We start from the raw sequence: 17,362 nt of genomic DNA, 5'->3' as shown, positions 1-17,362 counted from the left end.
CAGCGTGCGCTGAACTGAGCCCACCCTTTAATCCTGAGGTTCATCTGCCAGGGCCGAGCAAGCTTGGACAGTGGCAGTGAGGGCCCTGGTGGTCTAGTGGTTAGGGTGCTGCACTCTCACTGCTGCGACCTGGGTTCGATTCCCAGCCCCCCAGGCAGATGGAGCTCGTCAGCCCTGTGAGGCAATCCATCTAAGAGAAGGTCACTCTAACTATATAATACAACACAGGAAAACATAAGTTTTCCAAAGAGCTCATTAAACTGCTATACTTGCATTAATATTTCAGTTCAGAGCTCAGTTCAACTAGGTGGTACCCTGCTCTTTTCTCAGACTTCTTCCTTCCAACAGAGCTATCTGGGTAGGACTGGCCTACCCAAAACAAGGTTGATAGTCTAGACAACCGCTACTTTAATGAAGGCTACCAGATTACTGATGCTCCAGCAGGTGAACCTACTCATGCTCCAGCAGGAGAACCCTACGATAAGGCTATGTACCTGAAGAATCTTGAGCATGATGCTGTAAGAGCTTTTTTAACATTATTTTTGCATAATTTCTAGCTAAATTACTACAAAAATCTGACTATTAAAAATATTTCTATTACAGTAACTTAATACCCATGATTGTTATACTCCTCTTGCAAAAACTTTTTTTTATTTGTGTGGGTTTTGTTCAAATAAACTGTAAAAATAAAGGTCCGGGCTTGAATGTTAATTAATCAGTTTATTACAAGTGAGACTTTTAGCATTTTATTGATCATGTCATTATTGTATTTATAGATTTTGATCTCCTTTAGTTACAGTGAATTTCATAAAATCTAATTCCTATTGTCCACAGAAAATAAGTGCTTTGTTAAAGAAGTCTTTTGATCACTTAAAAAGAATGTCATGGCATAAGTTTGTTGTTTGTTAGAAAGAATTTGACATGTAAAAAAATCAACAGAGTTCACTTTTACCTGCACCAAGGTTAGTTGGTAGGAAAGCAGCCAAACCCACAATTTTAAATTTGGTTCCCCAGATATTAGATGTGACCTGAGCAAGGTAGTTGTGCTGCAAAGCAAAAACAAGATCATTTTTACCTGATAAAATCTGTATCAAACTCTAAGAAAGAACTGCAGAGCAATCAAGCTATTGCACGTGATAATGCAATTTCAGCTTCTCTTGTTTTTATTGTACTGAAACAGCCTAATGTGCCTTTGTAGCAACTGAACAACATAATGTCTGCTCAGTGAGAGCAGGTCTGTTTTCAAATGCTTGCTTTTCTGTACAGCAAGAGCATGGCTGTTTTGTATTTCAGAAAGTAATACACCCTGCCCGTTGGTTCTATGCTTGAGTCACTTTACAAAACAATAAGGCACAAATTAATTACTCATAACAGCAAACATATTTGTCCCTGGAGCTCCTAAAGCAACTTTCCAAACCATCGTTGCCATGGTGAATATATTATGGGTCTGAAAGACCAAGAAATTTTTCTCAAAGGCCAGGAGTTATGCTGTCAATATTAAGAGCAGGATCTAAGCCTCGGGTCTCCTGCCCTATTCAAGGGACTTTTGGTCCTATCTCTGTGTAACTATCTAGAATTTTTCATAAAAAGGAAAAAGTGAAACAAGAGAGCAGAAAAAAACCAAAGCAAAGCAAACCAAACTAAAAGAATCCAGGCTGTTATTAATCAAATATGTAACCCAGATAGTTCTACAGCCTGCTAAGTTTCATTTACCCTGAGGACATGAACACCACAAAGAGTACAAAGTACTAAATCCTTGCCTGCCTTCCAGTTAAGACTGTTCCATGTAATTATGAAACAGAGAACATTGAAGCAGAGAACTCTGAAGCAAACATTTCCTTATCTCAGCAATCCCTAGCAAAGCAGAGAATTACGGTGGTATTAAGACAGCTCTGAGAAACCAATGAAGCATTTTCACATTTTTACAAAGCCAACAATATCACTTGGAATAAAACTTCTCACATGGATTTGCATTGACAAAAATTAGTGGTGATGGGATTTCTCAAATAACACTTGATGCTCCACTGGCACTTTTGAACATTAATATTTAACTGGAAGATGCAATTCTCTAGTTGTTCCTTCTAGTAACTGTAATTAGATGAAATTTTTTTATTGGTGAACATTGGATCTCTATCACAACTTGCTGCCTCTTGAAGAAAATCCATTTGAATCAGGTATGGTAACAATAGGCACAATACCTGGGTAATATCTTCTAAAGGAAACTCTCTTCGGGTCAGGCTTGGTGAACCAATAGAGGGTTTCCTTATTGGTAACCTTGGTGATCTTGATATCTCCTGCGCAGCTCGGGACATCTTTGGAGATTTGCGAGCTTCTATATTGATTCTGCAGATAAAGCAATAATTAGAATCATCAGTGGGCGTGGAAAATGCACAAAATTCATGTCTTTGAGAGTAAAGATGTAATGAAGACAACTGGTGTGGTGTTCTCTAAGTGGCTAATAAAGAGTCTACAGGACAGAGAATTACGGGTTAAAATAAAACATACAGCAGACCTGACACGCAGTAAGTCATATCTCCCACTATGCAAAGGGGGTCAAGAATATGAGTTCAGCCACCTGAAAGAGCTCAGTCGCAGAAAAAGTAACAAACAGAAGCTGCATTTCAAAAGTATGCTCTTAGAAAACCAAGGGTGCAAGATAGTTGTTTTTCCTGAGCCCATTCAGGTTTAGGCTCAGGAATTGACGGTTCTTTTGTCAAGTTTAGTTCTTTTGCCAAACTAAAACTTTGGTATTTCACACATTGTGTTCACACATAAAAGGATGCATTTGCTCTCCCTCATACCAGGGCAAGCTCTAATACAGTCTTTGGAAAAGTGTCACCTGCAGCTAGAAGGCATCAGGGCCTTAATTCTGTAACATGAAGCTGGCATATAGAGGTCAGTGCCTATGAGAAACACCACAGACATCAGTAAGGCTCCGTGCAGGTTTGGGGATTCTATCTATGCACATAATGAATATAATGAAGAGCTGTCAGGAAAACAACTGGACAAATTGATAGCTTGGAAGTTTGGTTTGCATATTCTTACAGAACCTTGTCAACACTGTGTTTAGGAGGGTCTGTTTGTTAAGGCTCCCTTGAAAGGCCACCACAGCATCAGTGCCACTTGTCAGGATCTATGCCACCTATGCATGGACATACGACTGAAAATATCTCTGAGGAAATAAAGGTTTTAACTAGATCAGGGACTCTAAGCACTGAGGGGGTAAAAACACAGTCTGTTTGAAGGACAAATATATTCCACGGTGGCAAGAGTTCATATGTGGCAAAGGCAGAGGTGGGAGAGTTCATAAAATCTTTCTTTGAGGTCTAGGGAGAAGTGGTGTCCTATTGTTTCCCATTACATTTTACCCCAGAATCTTCCACGAAGTCCAACTCTACACCAATCTCTGACATCATCCCATGACTGCACACTGAAGAAGACCCCAATCGTATGATTCCTATCTACCCAAAGGAGTCTGCTTTTAATTTTACAAGGGGTCAAGAGACAGAGAGATAGAGAGAAAGGGGGAAACAGACAAAGATAGAACGAACCCATGGGGAAGAAGAAGAAATATCCAAGAAATTATTACCTGGGGAGTTTAGGTGATTTGCTAGCTCGACTGATTTTTGGAGATTTCTTTGCTGCCCAGTCATCGCTGAGTTCGATATCGCTGGAGTCAGAGCAGTTGCAGCTGTCAATCACAGTGGAAATCAAGCTGTTTCCATAGATTTCATCTATCAAGACAGGCCCCAGAAAATTTAAGTGCTACTTCAGAAAACTGGTATAAATTACAACTCTCAGTGACCAGAAGCATAAACCCAATTCACAAGCAGTAATTGAAATAAAACTAGGCAGAGAAAAAGTAAACATTCTTCACCCTGCCTAGTATAAACTCCAAATTTGCAATATTTTGAACTCAAGTGAACATGATTCAGAGAGGTGAATAGCATTCACCTGACTTCAAAATTCAGACTAAAAAATATTTTCTTCTAATTAGCAGTCTATTTTCCATTACAAGAAGTTCTCTTTTGTAAAACAAAAGGCAGCATGGTATAATTTCAGAGGTTTGAGTCTAGGTCATGCTAAAGGTTTTTTCACATAAGAAAAAATATCAGACACCACCATTTATGTTGCGCATATATATATTTTTAAACTCTTGAGGATTTAATATCAAAAGTATTTCTAAATCATTTTTTATACAGAACAATAACTCAGTTCTACCTGCTTTTCCATCTGTTTTAGGATCCATGATGACAAACTCTGGCCGCAACTTGCTGATACGACGTCCTTTCAGGATAGGCACCAGTCCCCCAAGGTATTCCAAGTACAGGGTATAACATGGACCACCAACCTCTGGGTCATCTTCTGTCCTCTTCATTGTGCAGTGAAGCCGTTCATTACCAGCTGTTGGGTAGCTGACAAAGTCTCTCATATTGTTTGGGTCTGGGATAGGAGGCTTAATTAAATGAAGGAAGGAAAGAGAAAGTTTCCTATAGGTTATTGGTTGCTTTTTTTCCTATGGTGACTTAATCCCAACAAAACTAACTGAATCTGAACCCAGCTCTAATTTGGTAGGTGAAGATTAGTACAGGTTACTCTGTGAGTTATGCAGGACCCACATGCAAGAAAGACAGTGTCTGTGTATTTTTGGTTGGGTCAAAAGCAGTTGTACACAGAAAACGACAACTAGTTACATCAAAAAGGATGGTTGAACCTGTGGTCAGAGGACTGAATTAGAAAATAAACCTGTCTTCAAGTTTTGGCTTGTATCATAGACGTCTTTTTGAACTTGGGTAATGTGGTCAAGTCAAATATCAGAGTATCGTCTCTTGTAGGCCCTCCAAGCGTACCTGGCCACTCAGATTTCCACTGCTGGTTAGTAATAGTACATGGAATGCCACTATGCTACAATGCTATCAGCTCTGGAAGAAGCTTGTACTTCTTATATCACTTCCAAGCACATCTTTGCTGAGGGCCCATTTGTGTGCAATGTCAAGAAATACAAGCACATAGCTCAGAGTGGGTTACTTTGCCCTGCTTGCCAGCCACACTCTGTTAATCCATGAAAAACTTGGTTCTAAAGCAGTAGGACTGCTTTTGTGTAGGACAATATAGCCTGTATGACACAAATACTATTAATATGTATAAGTCAACACAGTTTCTTTCAAAATGAAAGCATGAGAAAAAAAAGGTAGGGAAAAATAGGCTTTCTTAACCTTGCAAGATGGATATAGGCTGAGGAGTGACCTATAATGTAGTCCGTGAACTGGAGGGGGTAGGGGATCGTGCGCATGAAAGAGGGTGCCTTTGCAAACACTGAAGGCATGGCTGACAACGTAGGTTGAGCATGTGGCTGCGTGAGAGTCCAGGGTAAAGTATAAATAAGTGCTGAGGAAGCTCCAGAAACACCCAAGAAAGAGCACAAGAATGGCTTCTGGAAACCCTGCTTCAGCCTCTCAGCTTCAGTCTCGAAGCACCACAACTGTTACCCATCCAGCATCGCCTCTGGGAGGTGACAGAAGGGTTTTTGGCAACAATGTGCTCCTGTACTGCCTCTGCCCCTCTGAGCCCCACCATGGCTCCCAGCCTTGCTACAGCCAACAGCTGTCTTCATCCCCTCCCCTCGCCTGCCTTCCCTAACAGCCAAGCAATTGTCACTGATGCTCTATAGAGCTCCAGGGCTGGTCTGGAATAACATGGAAAGAGGCATCCTGGAGAGAAGGAGGCATTCTAGAAAGAAGTGAAGACCACTGGTTTTTTAGATGCTCTGCATCTTTGGGGATGGAGGTCTTAGGGTTACAGCAAGGCATTTATTCTTCTCTGACAAGTGAAATGTTTTACAGTTGCACAAACTGCCCTGATTAGCAGTAGCCAAATGGAATCATGCTGAATTAATTATTTTTTAAGCAAAATTTGTTCTCATTTAAGCTAGGCCAGCTCCACTGATTTCAAATTAGTTGTCCTAGCTCTGCAATGTTTTGACAAGGACCTGAAGCTGGCTCAAGAGAATGCTGTAGCACGTACACAAAAAATCACAAAAAACTGTGTTTGAATGCTGAGCATTTACCAGCTAATGCTCTGGATTATAGGCTGTGATAAAAAGTTTGGAAATCCAAAGATGTTACTGAGGGCAAAACCATGAAACAAACACATTGTGCAGACGGTTCTGCTCGCGGTACAGGAAATGGTGTAATATCTGGTTCATTTTTCCATAGCACTGTTGGAGCAGCAAGGTAAGCAGAACTCATTGTAAGCAGAACTCATTGTTAGCAGAAATACTTGGGAGCCCCAGGTCTTAAGTCTAATTTTCCTGGCAATATAAGCACTCGTGACATGCAGGGAGGCAACAGTTTTACCCCTGTGAATCCCTCCTATAACCATGACACAGTATTATCATCAGCATGAGCTTCTTCACAAGTCTTTGTGAGTCACCAGCATATTTTACCCCTGCAATGTACTTGGAAAAGCCATCTCCATGGAATAATGTAGATCAGCATGTGTGAGCCTTCTTTTCAGATTTTTCATAGGCACCAAATGCATCACAGGGCTCTTGAAGAAGACAGGAATGACCCTTAATCAAGCTTCTAAAATGATAAGTATAATAATATCTTATAATTTAGCCATTGTCACTTAGGAGCACCATGGGGGAGAAATCTAGTAACCCTTTCCTCCTCCTCCCAAGACAAACATTTCTTTCCTTTTACCTTGATTGTTGGTATAAAGGCAGTGGTGAGGTACGAGCAGAGCCGAGGGGGCAGGGTGAGTTTGCTGATGTCCTTGTCATCCCGCAGACAGCTAGCTATGGTCTGCTGGCACAGCAGCTGCAGGCTGGAGACCCTGTGCTCGACTCTGACTACATACAATGCAGGTCCGGAAGCCATCAGCAGGCGTGAATCCCTGTGACCCCAACAGATGGAGATGATGGGACGCTGCATGAAGAGCAAAAGGATACTACTTTAAAAGAATTTCTTAAAAGATCTTTCGCCAAGATAGCTGTACAGCAACTGATCACATGAATTCAGCACCGATCATGTTACCCTAAGTCTTGCAGAAACTTAAAAGTGCCTGCTACAGCCCACAAAAAGGGAGAAGAACGGGAACATCTGAAATCATCAATAACAGCAGTTGATGTTTATATAGTGCTTTTTACTCAGAAGGCTTCATCACACAAGAAATCATCTACCAAATTCAGTACCTAGATAAGTGACTTTAAAGTCACACAGTGTTAAAAAGCAGGATCTTTTGATGCCCTATTCAAATGATTTTTTCAGTCACCTAATCAAGCCTCATCCACTGGTAACATCTCACATTTTACAACTGAAAAGTTAAATTATATGCCCAGAGACAGAAAATGAGTGGAGAAAATCCAATCAGCTTTCTTGTCTTGCACTGACTTTTCCACTGCACAGTGTCTCTTTTGAACTATTCCCAGAGGAAATGAACTGTGAAAGAGCACTAGGAATAAAACAGAGAACGGCCTTTCGTCTTCTGCTTTTCTACACTCAGAAATGTCTAAATCATGACAGTAAAACTAGAAGGAGTGAGGGGCAACTGATACTAGGTGTTACAATGCAGAATAAATTACTACTGTTTTAGACATTATTCCCTGCTTGCAAGGAACCCTCTAAACTTTCCTCCTAAATCCCATTTTTTCATGTAAAGTACCAGTCTGTTGGGACCTCTTATAGATCTATCACCATTACTTTTGCCCTTCATAAGTGTTAGTTGCGTCCACCTGTCATCTCTTGCTTTCTGAGTTACAAAGCACCTGTATTTGCATATACGCACAAACCCTGTGGTATTTCAATCCCCTATCTGCTATCTCTTTACAAATAAACAACATGGAGTAAAGATGGAACTCTCACTCCATGAAGAATACTATACAAGAGGCTGCGATCAGCGAACTACAAATGGTTTACTCCTTCCTGTGAAGGGCTTCCTTATTTTCACAATCTATGACACTCAAAAGTTTAAGCAAACATGTTTTTCATCTAAATAATGAACTATATTTACTGAAAGGTCAGGGTATCTTTGGAATATCTTTTCATAGCAGATGCACCAAACAAGAAGATAGGGTCAAGGTACCACCAGTAATAGCTTTTATCCACTCCTCTATTAGCAATATGGTACCCAGATAGCAGGGTTACACCAGCCCAGAAGTTACTAATCTAGTCTGGGGGAAAAGCTTTCCTTTCAGTTACAGATTCAAGATGCTTAAAGGTGAGAAACTGGGAAAATATGTTTTGATATGAATGATATGAAGCAAAATGTAGGGCACAGCACTACCATCAAGATAAAGCATTTGATGAAAAACTTCACAGAAAAGATCTTCCCTACTACGTCGTCTTATCCTAGACTCAGATTTCAAGGAAAATATTGGTTTTAAAGTGGGAGAAATGAAGACACTTCATTTTAATTACATCTAGGCAATACCACACACACACACACACACACACACACACACACTCTTCCACAAAGGCACAAATCTTCAGGCTGACTGATATGCAAATAGAAAGCAGCAACATGTGAACCTTGTAATTTTCACAGTAATTGCTAAAGGCATTTTGTAGTGGAGAACTTCAAAAGAATTGAGAAACCCTTTGTGTACCACCAATAATTACTACATAGCTTGTCATAACCATAATCTGTGGGGTACAGGCTTAAATTTAAGGAGAGATCACATAAAGTATCCCCTACTGATTGGTATTTTCATAATTTGTGAGTGTGGCTCAGCCCTCATACTGTCTGGCAGTAATGAGACAGTTCAAGCTGCTTGCAAAATAAATGCAATTGAAAAGGCACCGACACAAGTTAGGTACCAGCCATGTCTACTATATGACAGTCTGAGAATGGCACTAGTAGAAGTTACCTTGATTTTCCCCAAGGGCTAAATTCCAGCATGGGCAGAACTATTCACCTGACTGTTACAATGGGATCCAAACGTCATTCTTCTATTCACCTTGCATCAACTACTTCCCTAGCTTACCTATAAATATAGTGAGGAAACAAACAAGTATGTGACTTGGTACACAAATGTTTATTTATTGTGTAGGCTTTGATGCCATAAGAGAAGTCTGATATCCCAGCTATCATAATCCAATACAGCACACCCAGACAGCCCTACCACAGTATTGAGTATTGCAGCTATTATAACCCAGTATATCACACCCACTGTGTGATACACACTGTTCATCCAAATAAGAGTCAAATGAAACCACTTCTTTTCTCAGGTTACTCTGTATGCAGAGAACAGCAGAGATGCAGATAGTACCAGTGCGAGAACCTTTGCAATCTTAAACACAGTCTCAAGGAAAAGGTTTTTCAGAAGCTTTGAAGCACTGTGTGGGACCTCCAGCAACACAGCACCATGGAGCTCAGGAAGTGCAGAAAGTCAGAAGCTGAAAGACATTGCCTTCCTGCCTGGCTTCACCACAGTTTTCCAACGGGCAACCGTAGTTCAGTCACCTTCTAAACTTCTGAATGTATGATGCCTTTACATTCTGTACTTTCATGCAAACAATATGTGAGTGGGTGCATGTTTAAGTAAAGACACAAACATACAACACCTACAAGTGTAGTACTGTTTGTAAATAATGACATTTCTACTCTTCCCTTTGTACAGTTCATATCCCCACACAGCTCGTATGTTTTAATATTTTCAATCTCATCAAAGAGCACTTGTACCACACTGGTTTGTCTTTGCTTACTGATTCACCAGACACACTTTGCCTTTCTTTTCTATGAAATGCTCAGACCCTTTGTACCCCTCAAGCCTAGTATTCAGTAACACTTCCTTTATGATTAAAGGCTAAGATTTAAGAGGAGATTCAGGGAAAATTAGCCTGTTGTTACAGTCTTGGAGAAAGAAAAGATCACTCAAATGCCAGAGCTGACTTGACCTTTAAGTGTATTGCTCCAATAATATTTTTCAATAACTATGCTTCCCACTCTTCCCCTTGATGGACAGGGGATATGAATCAATTACTATAGCAAGTCAGTTACGAGCTGGCCACAGCTTTCCTTTCAACCTCTACTGAGAGAAAACAATTGAACTCCAACATCCAACACAAAAGTATTGCTCCTCATAAAGCATCCACTTATTTGCACTGTTTTAGCAAAAAAAAAGACAAAAGTTGTACCCAAATTGCACCTGTTACAAAATGAACAAGCAGACTCTAGCACAGAAGAATTTTATTTTCCATGTTTGCATAGTTTTTTTTTTTTCTGCTAGGAACAAAGAAATGCAGCTACAAATATAACATGAGAATTTCTAATCCCACTTTGCATATAAAAATCCCATCAGGTTTTGAAAAATCTCAGCACAAACTGTAAATACCTGAATGAATTCCAGGGTTTAAATACAAACATGTAGGGAAAATAATCATGGAAAACCCCTTGAACTTGAACACATAGGTAGGATTCCGCTCTACCACAATTAAGTATTAGAAATAATTGGCAAAAGGACAAAAAAAAAAATAGATGCTTTATCAGGAGAAATATTGACTGAAAACACATCTCGGCAAGTGTCCAACAAGGAGCTCTTTTGCCATTTTTTTCAGAGTCAGCTTGAAACTCAGAAACATCTGCTCAAATCTGTACCCCAGTTGGGATGTTGGCTCCCCTTAGAAAAACATGCAGGAATAGATATTCCTGCTCAAAGCTCTGTGGTCGCTTCTTGTAAGTCACTCATCTGTCTCTCCTACAGGAGAGAACATAATTTATATACCTTCCATCACTTGTATGCAGGTCAGTCAATGAAAACACTGTTCAAGCTGGTTCTTGCTGCCTGCCTTGAGCTCAGAAATCCTGAGCCATGGGGCCTGCCTGCTGCTTGAACAAACCCCTTCTTTGCTGGCACTCGGACTCCCACTGGTAATGAAACAAAAATGGTATTCTAGGGCAGAAAGCCCAGGAACTAGCAAGACTTTTCTCAGGAGAAAAAACACAACTGCAAAACAGTATCTAGTGAATGGCACGTGTAAATACGTTGCTAGCTTGCTTTCGCTTGAGACTGCTGATGTGGTGATGCACAATTTTCCCTGTTTTTCTCAAGCTGAAAGGTGCAATGGCTGCAGTGCCCACCTGGCTCTTGGGAATTGTGCGTGCACATCTCTGTACTGCCACAGCATTCGTGGATGGTTGCTGGAAAGGAACGTAACTCCTTCATTCTTCTGTTCCCCATATTTACATGGGAAAAATATTAACTGTTAAGAACTGATGGTGATAAAAGCAATAAAGACTATGACATGGTCAGAAATTACACTGCTGTGGCCTTATATGATTTTTCGTATAATAAACTCTTATTTGACTTGCAAATGTTTCTTACATGCTCTCTATTTCTACAGTAATTTTTTTTAAAGAAGTCTTTGCTTAGACAAGTGTCTCCATTTTCCACTCCTGATCACAGTCCATTTCTGCAGCAGTCAGAGATGATCTTATGACCTGTATGAAAAATATCAAGGTCCTTGTTGATATCCTAACGCATGTTTCATCAGTTAGTTCTAAACTGTTGCTTTTGTTTCTGTAAGAAAATAAATTCTTCTTGAACCTTTGTTGTCATCCAATAACAACTAAATAGGATTGATTTCACGCAATATAAATGAAAGTCAACATGAACGCTCAGTCAACCTGAACGCTCCGTGTGAAATAAATGAAGATAAGTTCAGCTGAGTAACATAAAAAGCAGCCTCATCTCTCATAGCCTTTTGAACTGAATTTAACCTAAAATTGCACCTTCCTTCTCAGGCCCAAGTAAAATAGCTTTTACAGAACTACAAGGTTTCCGTGGGATCACATAATCTTAAATCTATTCATTTAGATGCCGGGACATTTCCAGTGGAGAAGCAGCCTGTAAAATGCTGACAGCAGCAGGTCTATAGCAAGTGGGTCTTCTTCTCAAAGACTTCTGGAAACTTCTCCCATAAAGATTTAGTGTTTACTACACCACTTTGAATTAGGGTTTAAAAATATTACAAATACCGTTTTTCTGCATTTAATCTTGCTGCCTATACAACATGTGAGGCTTAGTTCACTGTCCTCCTCCTTGTTCACTACCCTTGAGGTTTAATCTGTCCTTACACCAGTTACACAGTGATATAAAATCATAAGCTAATGTAAATTTACTGTAGAAGTAAAAGTGTATAGATAAGATTTGCATTTTAAATCTGCGCTCTTGTTCCCCTCCCTCTCTGGGACATATAAAAAATTATAAAAAGTGAAAAAGGAACCCAAATATAAGGTACAACTTTGAACCATCAGATGGAAAAAAATCACAAGTTTGTTAAAGTTGGAAGTTAGATAATTTTGTAGTGTGGGAAACTCCTGTTTAAAGTTCAAGATATGGGAAGATATGAAGCAGCTGTATCCACTCAGAAGTGACAGCAGGTACAGTTAGTTGATATAATAAAGACCTGTCTGCACATTAGATGAGAAATTCTGAAGTGACAGAACTGGGTTGCAGCATTTCCACCAAACAATTTTAGCAAGACTCTAAAATAGTCTTAAATGAGTTGATCATTCTCATCCCTGCTTGATGCCAGTGAAAGATTTTCGAGACTTAACAAACAATGTAATAAATTAATATTCTTCCAGTAATAAAATTATGACCAGCAGGGCAGCCTGCTGTTGTAATCATATTTTCAAATTCTGGAAAAGCAGGACCATGGAAAAAACTGCCAGCTAAAATAACTGGGCATATTTTTGGTACATGAGGTTGCTGTTCATGTGTACAAGGACAAGTCTAGTACAAGAAAAAATTTACAGAAATCAATAGTACATTTTTGAACAGCCATCAGCTGATCAACAGCTCTTAAGATACGCCCTTTGTGTAAAGCAAATAACCAGTATCAACTCTGGATCACAGTACGGACACAGTTCGGTCCGGTGTGATATTCTGAAGTTTCTTCCAAAATTTTTTCATCATTCTTTCAAAGTTCAAACCAGTTTTATTCTGCGTAGCAAAAATTCAATATTGGACCAACCCTTACTGATGCTTGTTCAGTTCTTTCCACTACATTCTGCAAATACATTCTTGCAGTATGTCAGGGTGGCAGGCTGAAGCCCCAGAGCAGGGAACAGGAGACAGTGTTACACTATGTTTATACCACTCTGTTTATGAATGCTGTTTTTCATGCAAAGCTACTGCTTTCATTTCAATACTTCTAAACAAGTGTGATTTCTCTCTCTGGGGTTTTATAGTCAGCAAACTAAGTTTATGAACTATAAATTTCTACACTGAAGGTAAAAGCTTAAGAGAGTTAATCAAATGAGACAGAGGATGCCAAAATCATACTAAAGCTGGAGGAGAAGAGAGCATATAAAACACCTTGAAGGGATCCACGACAAGAGTCATCATCAAGATGAGTTACTTGCAGTTCCCAAATCTATTCTACCTTTGGGGTTTGCAGTGATTTTATGTTCAGTAACATTCCAGTCAAGTTGCATATTTTAGACTGAGTTCTGTTATAAACAATAAAATCTCCTGTTTCCTGAATATCCTACTGAAGACAGGACAGACAAACAGCAGAAACAAAAACAATTCAGTATATTTTACTGATAAAATTAATCTTCAGATAAAATTCATTTTCAGATATCTGCTTTACCAAAGAACTGGAACAGAGGACCACATGGAAAATCAGTTTTAGACCTGTAATCCACCATCTTCTATGTTCATGGCTGTTTTACTTTTTCTGGCCTTTATGTTCAGAACAGTCATTTAGAATAAATGTGCCTTTCCGGTCACACATTTCTTCTTCAGAAGAAAAAGTTTTAGCAGAGGAGTTCAAGATGAGGAAATTATTTTATTTTCTTCTTTTTTTTTCCTTCAATAACCAGTAATGAATTTTATAAAATCACACTGAAAGGCTGACTGTTATGGTACAGAAAACTAATTAATCTACTCTGATGAATTTGTCATGAGACAAATTACTGGGACCACTGACTCACTCTGTCATTGTTGCATATACATCTTTGGAGCAGAGGCACAGCATAACAAAAGTTACTAGCAATTTTCTTTTGCAACAGTGTTTTTTTCTGGCTTTGTTAGTACACCGATGACTTAACAATGTTCTAGCATATCTGTCACTTAGCTGGTAATGCTGCTAGATTAGCATTCAAATACATAAAAGAATAAAGTCCACATGAGCAGATACAGGTGGCCTTCTGAAAAACCCCTCACTTCCTCCTGCAGCTGAGTAAATATGAATTTAAATGCACCAAATAAAGAGAATAAAAGCTAATTAATAAGAGAAGAGGAGTGACTAATTTTAAGCAGGTTTATACACATATATTTATGGTTTTTATTAAACATATCAGTTTGAATGTTATTTTTATCCCGGTTTCCAAAGGAAATGAGACTCCATGATTCTGTTATTAAGTGGTGAGAGCCACCCCCTGACCCTCCCCATCCTTCACTTCCAACCCGGCTTACAACTTCCCAAGTTGTTGGCTTTTCATCTGCAGTTGACAATGTGGGAAGAAATCTCCATTACACTAAAATACTGCCATTTCCATGAAAACTAGCAGCTGGAAAGAGCTGAGAGACTTACATTAGTACTTTTACAATGAGAAATACTGCAATATAAACTTGATAGTAACCTGTTCTGTCTGGCCTGTCAGTTGCCCTAGAAGTACTCATATAATGGCAGAATGATTAGCCCTCACATCAGCCACAGTATGTGCTTTCTCCCAGCTGATTAAGTAGAGGAGAAAGGAGAAGAGCTGAAAACATGAAGCTATATATGGAAAACTAGAGGAGATTAAGGTATTTAAATTAAGGAGAATTTGAGATTACCAGGAACAAAACAGTAAGAGAAGAGCCTGCACACACTCATACTTTAAGGCAACCTGGCCTGATCTGATCATATGCTCAAACCACAGTGTGATTTCACAGCTTAACACCAGTGTTATACTGGTTCAACAGCTAATGTGGACATACTGTATTCTGGTACTAAAGTAACAGAACAAGGTTTGTTTTTTACCTAGTCTGGGAAAAAGCAACACTGATATAAATCTTTTCTTCAGAACTGATCCAGAGAGGAAAGGGCTGTGCTACTTTGCTGAAGGGGCTATGTTTAAGACAATAAAGCTGTGTTTATGGGTAAGTCTTTTAGGTACCTAAATCAGCATTAGATGTCACTATTTAGGTTGGCTTTAAGAGATCATTATTTTACACATTACACAACTAAAGAATTCTACCTAAATTAGAGTGATAAAGTTAATAAGCACAGGTTAATGCTACATATAAGCAAATACAAAGGCTTAGCAGCTGGTTTACTATGTCATCCTTTTGTATCCATCCCAGATCAGGGTATACTGAAAAAAAAATAATACATGGTATCACAATTAAACATAATTAAGTTAATATATCTATAGCACTTTCCTTCACTTTTAGATTTTAATGCTATTATAAAGTTTCACTACTAACAGCCAGGAATCAGAACAGAGTCATCCCTATTCTGCAGAAAATTAAATAGAGATACATTCAGCTGAGCTCTGAAATATCAGCGAAGATCTATCAAGCATGTTGTGCTCCTGAGCAGCACACAAACCAAGTGTTGACATTTACTTGGCAAGTTACATGACCGAGGTTACAGTGAAAGTCTGTACAGAAGGTGGGAACAGAAACAAGACTTTCTGATTCATCCTTTTCCATCTGATGCCGTAAAAAGTAAAATACTGCATCAGACCAACTGATTGTACATTAGAAAACTACAGCAATAACAAAGACTGAAAAATGTTGTAGTTATGATACTGGAGTTGGAATATTTTTGTCCAGCTCTTGGCTCTGCTACAATATTAAGCAACTTATTTAGCTTTTTTCCTCCTCAGCCACTTATCCATAAAACAAAAGAGGGGTTTTTTTCCTATCTGTTCATGGCCCAATGATTTTGGGAAACAATACCTAGCACACTGGACCCTAGAATCAGACGCAATCTTTCATGACTACCTTAATGCAAACAATCATTATTTATAGTGCATTTTTATCTACAATGTGTTTTAGAATGAATTCAGGACATTTTGCAACCTTTTCCACATTGCAGTTCTATACCAATGAGCTAATGTGGGAAAGACATGTCAGCAAAGCATTGAGAACAGACTTAAAAAGTACCTCCTACCTGCACAGGTGTCTCCAGAGTGTAGATATGTTCCCCACGCACGTTGTAGAACTTGACAAGTGCGCTTTTCAACAGAGAACCATTGCTGAGGTCAAACAGCTGGTTTTGCTTTTCCATGCCTGCTACTGCAAGTAGGTCTCCTTGTGTGCACCACTGTACCACCACATCTGAAAGCACAAAGATGGTTTGTAATAATCACTGATCAGAATCAATAGGAACAGCATTTCCAGATTATGCAAAGTAACTTGAACAGATAAAATATGCTCTTGAAAGCTACTGAAGTACTTAGAAACCTAAATCCTTTCACTGAAACAACAGAAAATACACCATAGATGCACTTTGGAGAATGACTCTCCCTACTCGGCACGTTGCAAAACATGTGTAAAAACCATTCATTTTTCTCTCTCTGTGGTAATCAGTGGTTGCTCCTAAATACCTAAGGACAAGAATTTACTAGAGATGTGGAACTGATGTGGAAGATCCTACGTACAGCTTTGCGATAAAAAAGTGGAATCAAGTTAATGTGCAGCTAAATAATCTCCCTAAGAGAGCAGCAAAGAGTATTTGTCTGGAAAGGCCTACAGCGAAAAAAAGCAGAATATCTGCCAATGCCTCATGTTCTCACTATCTGTGAATATTAACTTCTAGCATAACTCAAACTAGAGTTATAACTTAGTGTAACATGAAATTAAAACAACTTGGACTTTTGTCCATAAATACATATGGCCTCCATGTCATATGTCTTCTTTTGCCACCATCATATAAAGATGATTAGCAGTCTGGAACATCTCTGTTACAAGGAGAGGCTGAGGGAGCTGGGCCTGTTTAGTCTAGAGAAGAGAAGACTGAGAGGGGATCTCTTTAATGCATATAAATATCTCAAAGGTGGGTGCCAAGAAGATGGTGCCAGACTCTTTTCAATGGTATCCAGTGACAGGACAAGGAGCAGTGGCCAGAAACTAAAACACAAGAAGTTTCACCTCAACATGAGGAAGAACTTCTTTATGTTGAGGGTGGCAGAGCACTGGAACAGGCTGCCCAGGGACATCCTGGAGTCTCCCTCTCCAGAGATATTCAAAACACACCTGGACGTGTTCCTGTGTTGCCTGCTCTAGGGGACCCTGCCTTGGCAGGGGGATTGGACTGGATGATCTCCAGAGGTACCTTCCAACCCCAATAACCCTCTGATTCTGTGATTCTGACTTGTGAAAATCTACTCACCTGCTTAGTAGGGGTTTGCCAGAATC

The 17,362-nt window shown here is 39.3% G+C and overlaps 1 protein-coding gene across 8 annotated transcripts in view; it reads right to left on the bottom strand.

Annotated features, from left to right (window-relative positions):
• TULP4 (tubby like protein 4) overlaps positions 1-17,362 on the bottom strand; it is a 155,865-nt gene that overhangs the window by 16,652 nt on the left and 121,851 nt on the right. For all 8 annotated transcript variants that reach the window (XM_017834924.1, XM_017834920.1, XM_017834922.1 and 5 more), the window contains 6 exons: positions 16,116-16,282; positions 6,705-6,929; positions 4,222-4,456; positions 3,590-3,734; positions 2,199-2,343; positions 953-1,046 (listed from right to left, as the gene is read on the bottom strand). In XM_017834924.1, coding sequence (XP_017690413.1) covers positions 953-1,046; positions 2,199-2,343; positions 3,590-3,734; positions 4,222-4,456; positions 6,705-6,929; positions 16,116-16,282 — 1,011 coding nt within the window. The remainder of the gene's footprint in view (positions 1-952; positions 1,047-2,198; positions 2,344-3,589; positions 3,735-4,221; positions 4,457-6,704; positions 6,930-16,115; positions 16,283-17,362) is intronic.

Source organism: Lepidothrix coronata, unplaced genomic scaffold (assembly GCF_001604755.1).
Source record: "Lepidothrix coronata isolate B3197 unplaced genomic scaffold, Lepidothrix_coronata-1.0 Scaffold245, whole genome shotgun sequence".
NCBI lineage: Eukaryota > Metazoa > Chordata > Aves > Passeriformes > Pipridae > Lepidothrix > Lepidothrix coronata.
The sequence above is the reverse complement of the archived record's forward strand: the minus strand, read 5'-3'. Positions and strand labels throughout refer to the sequence as shown.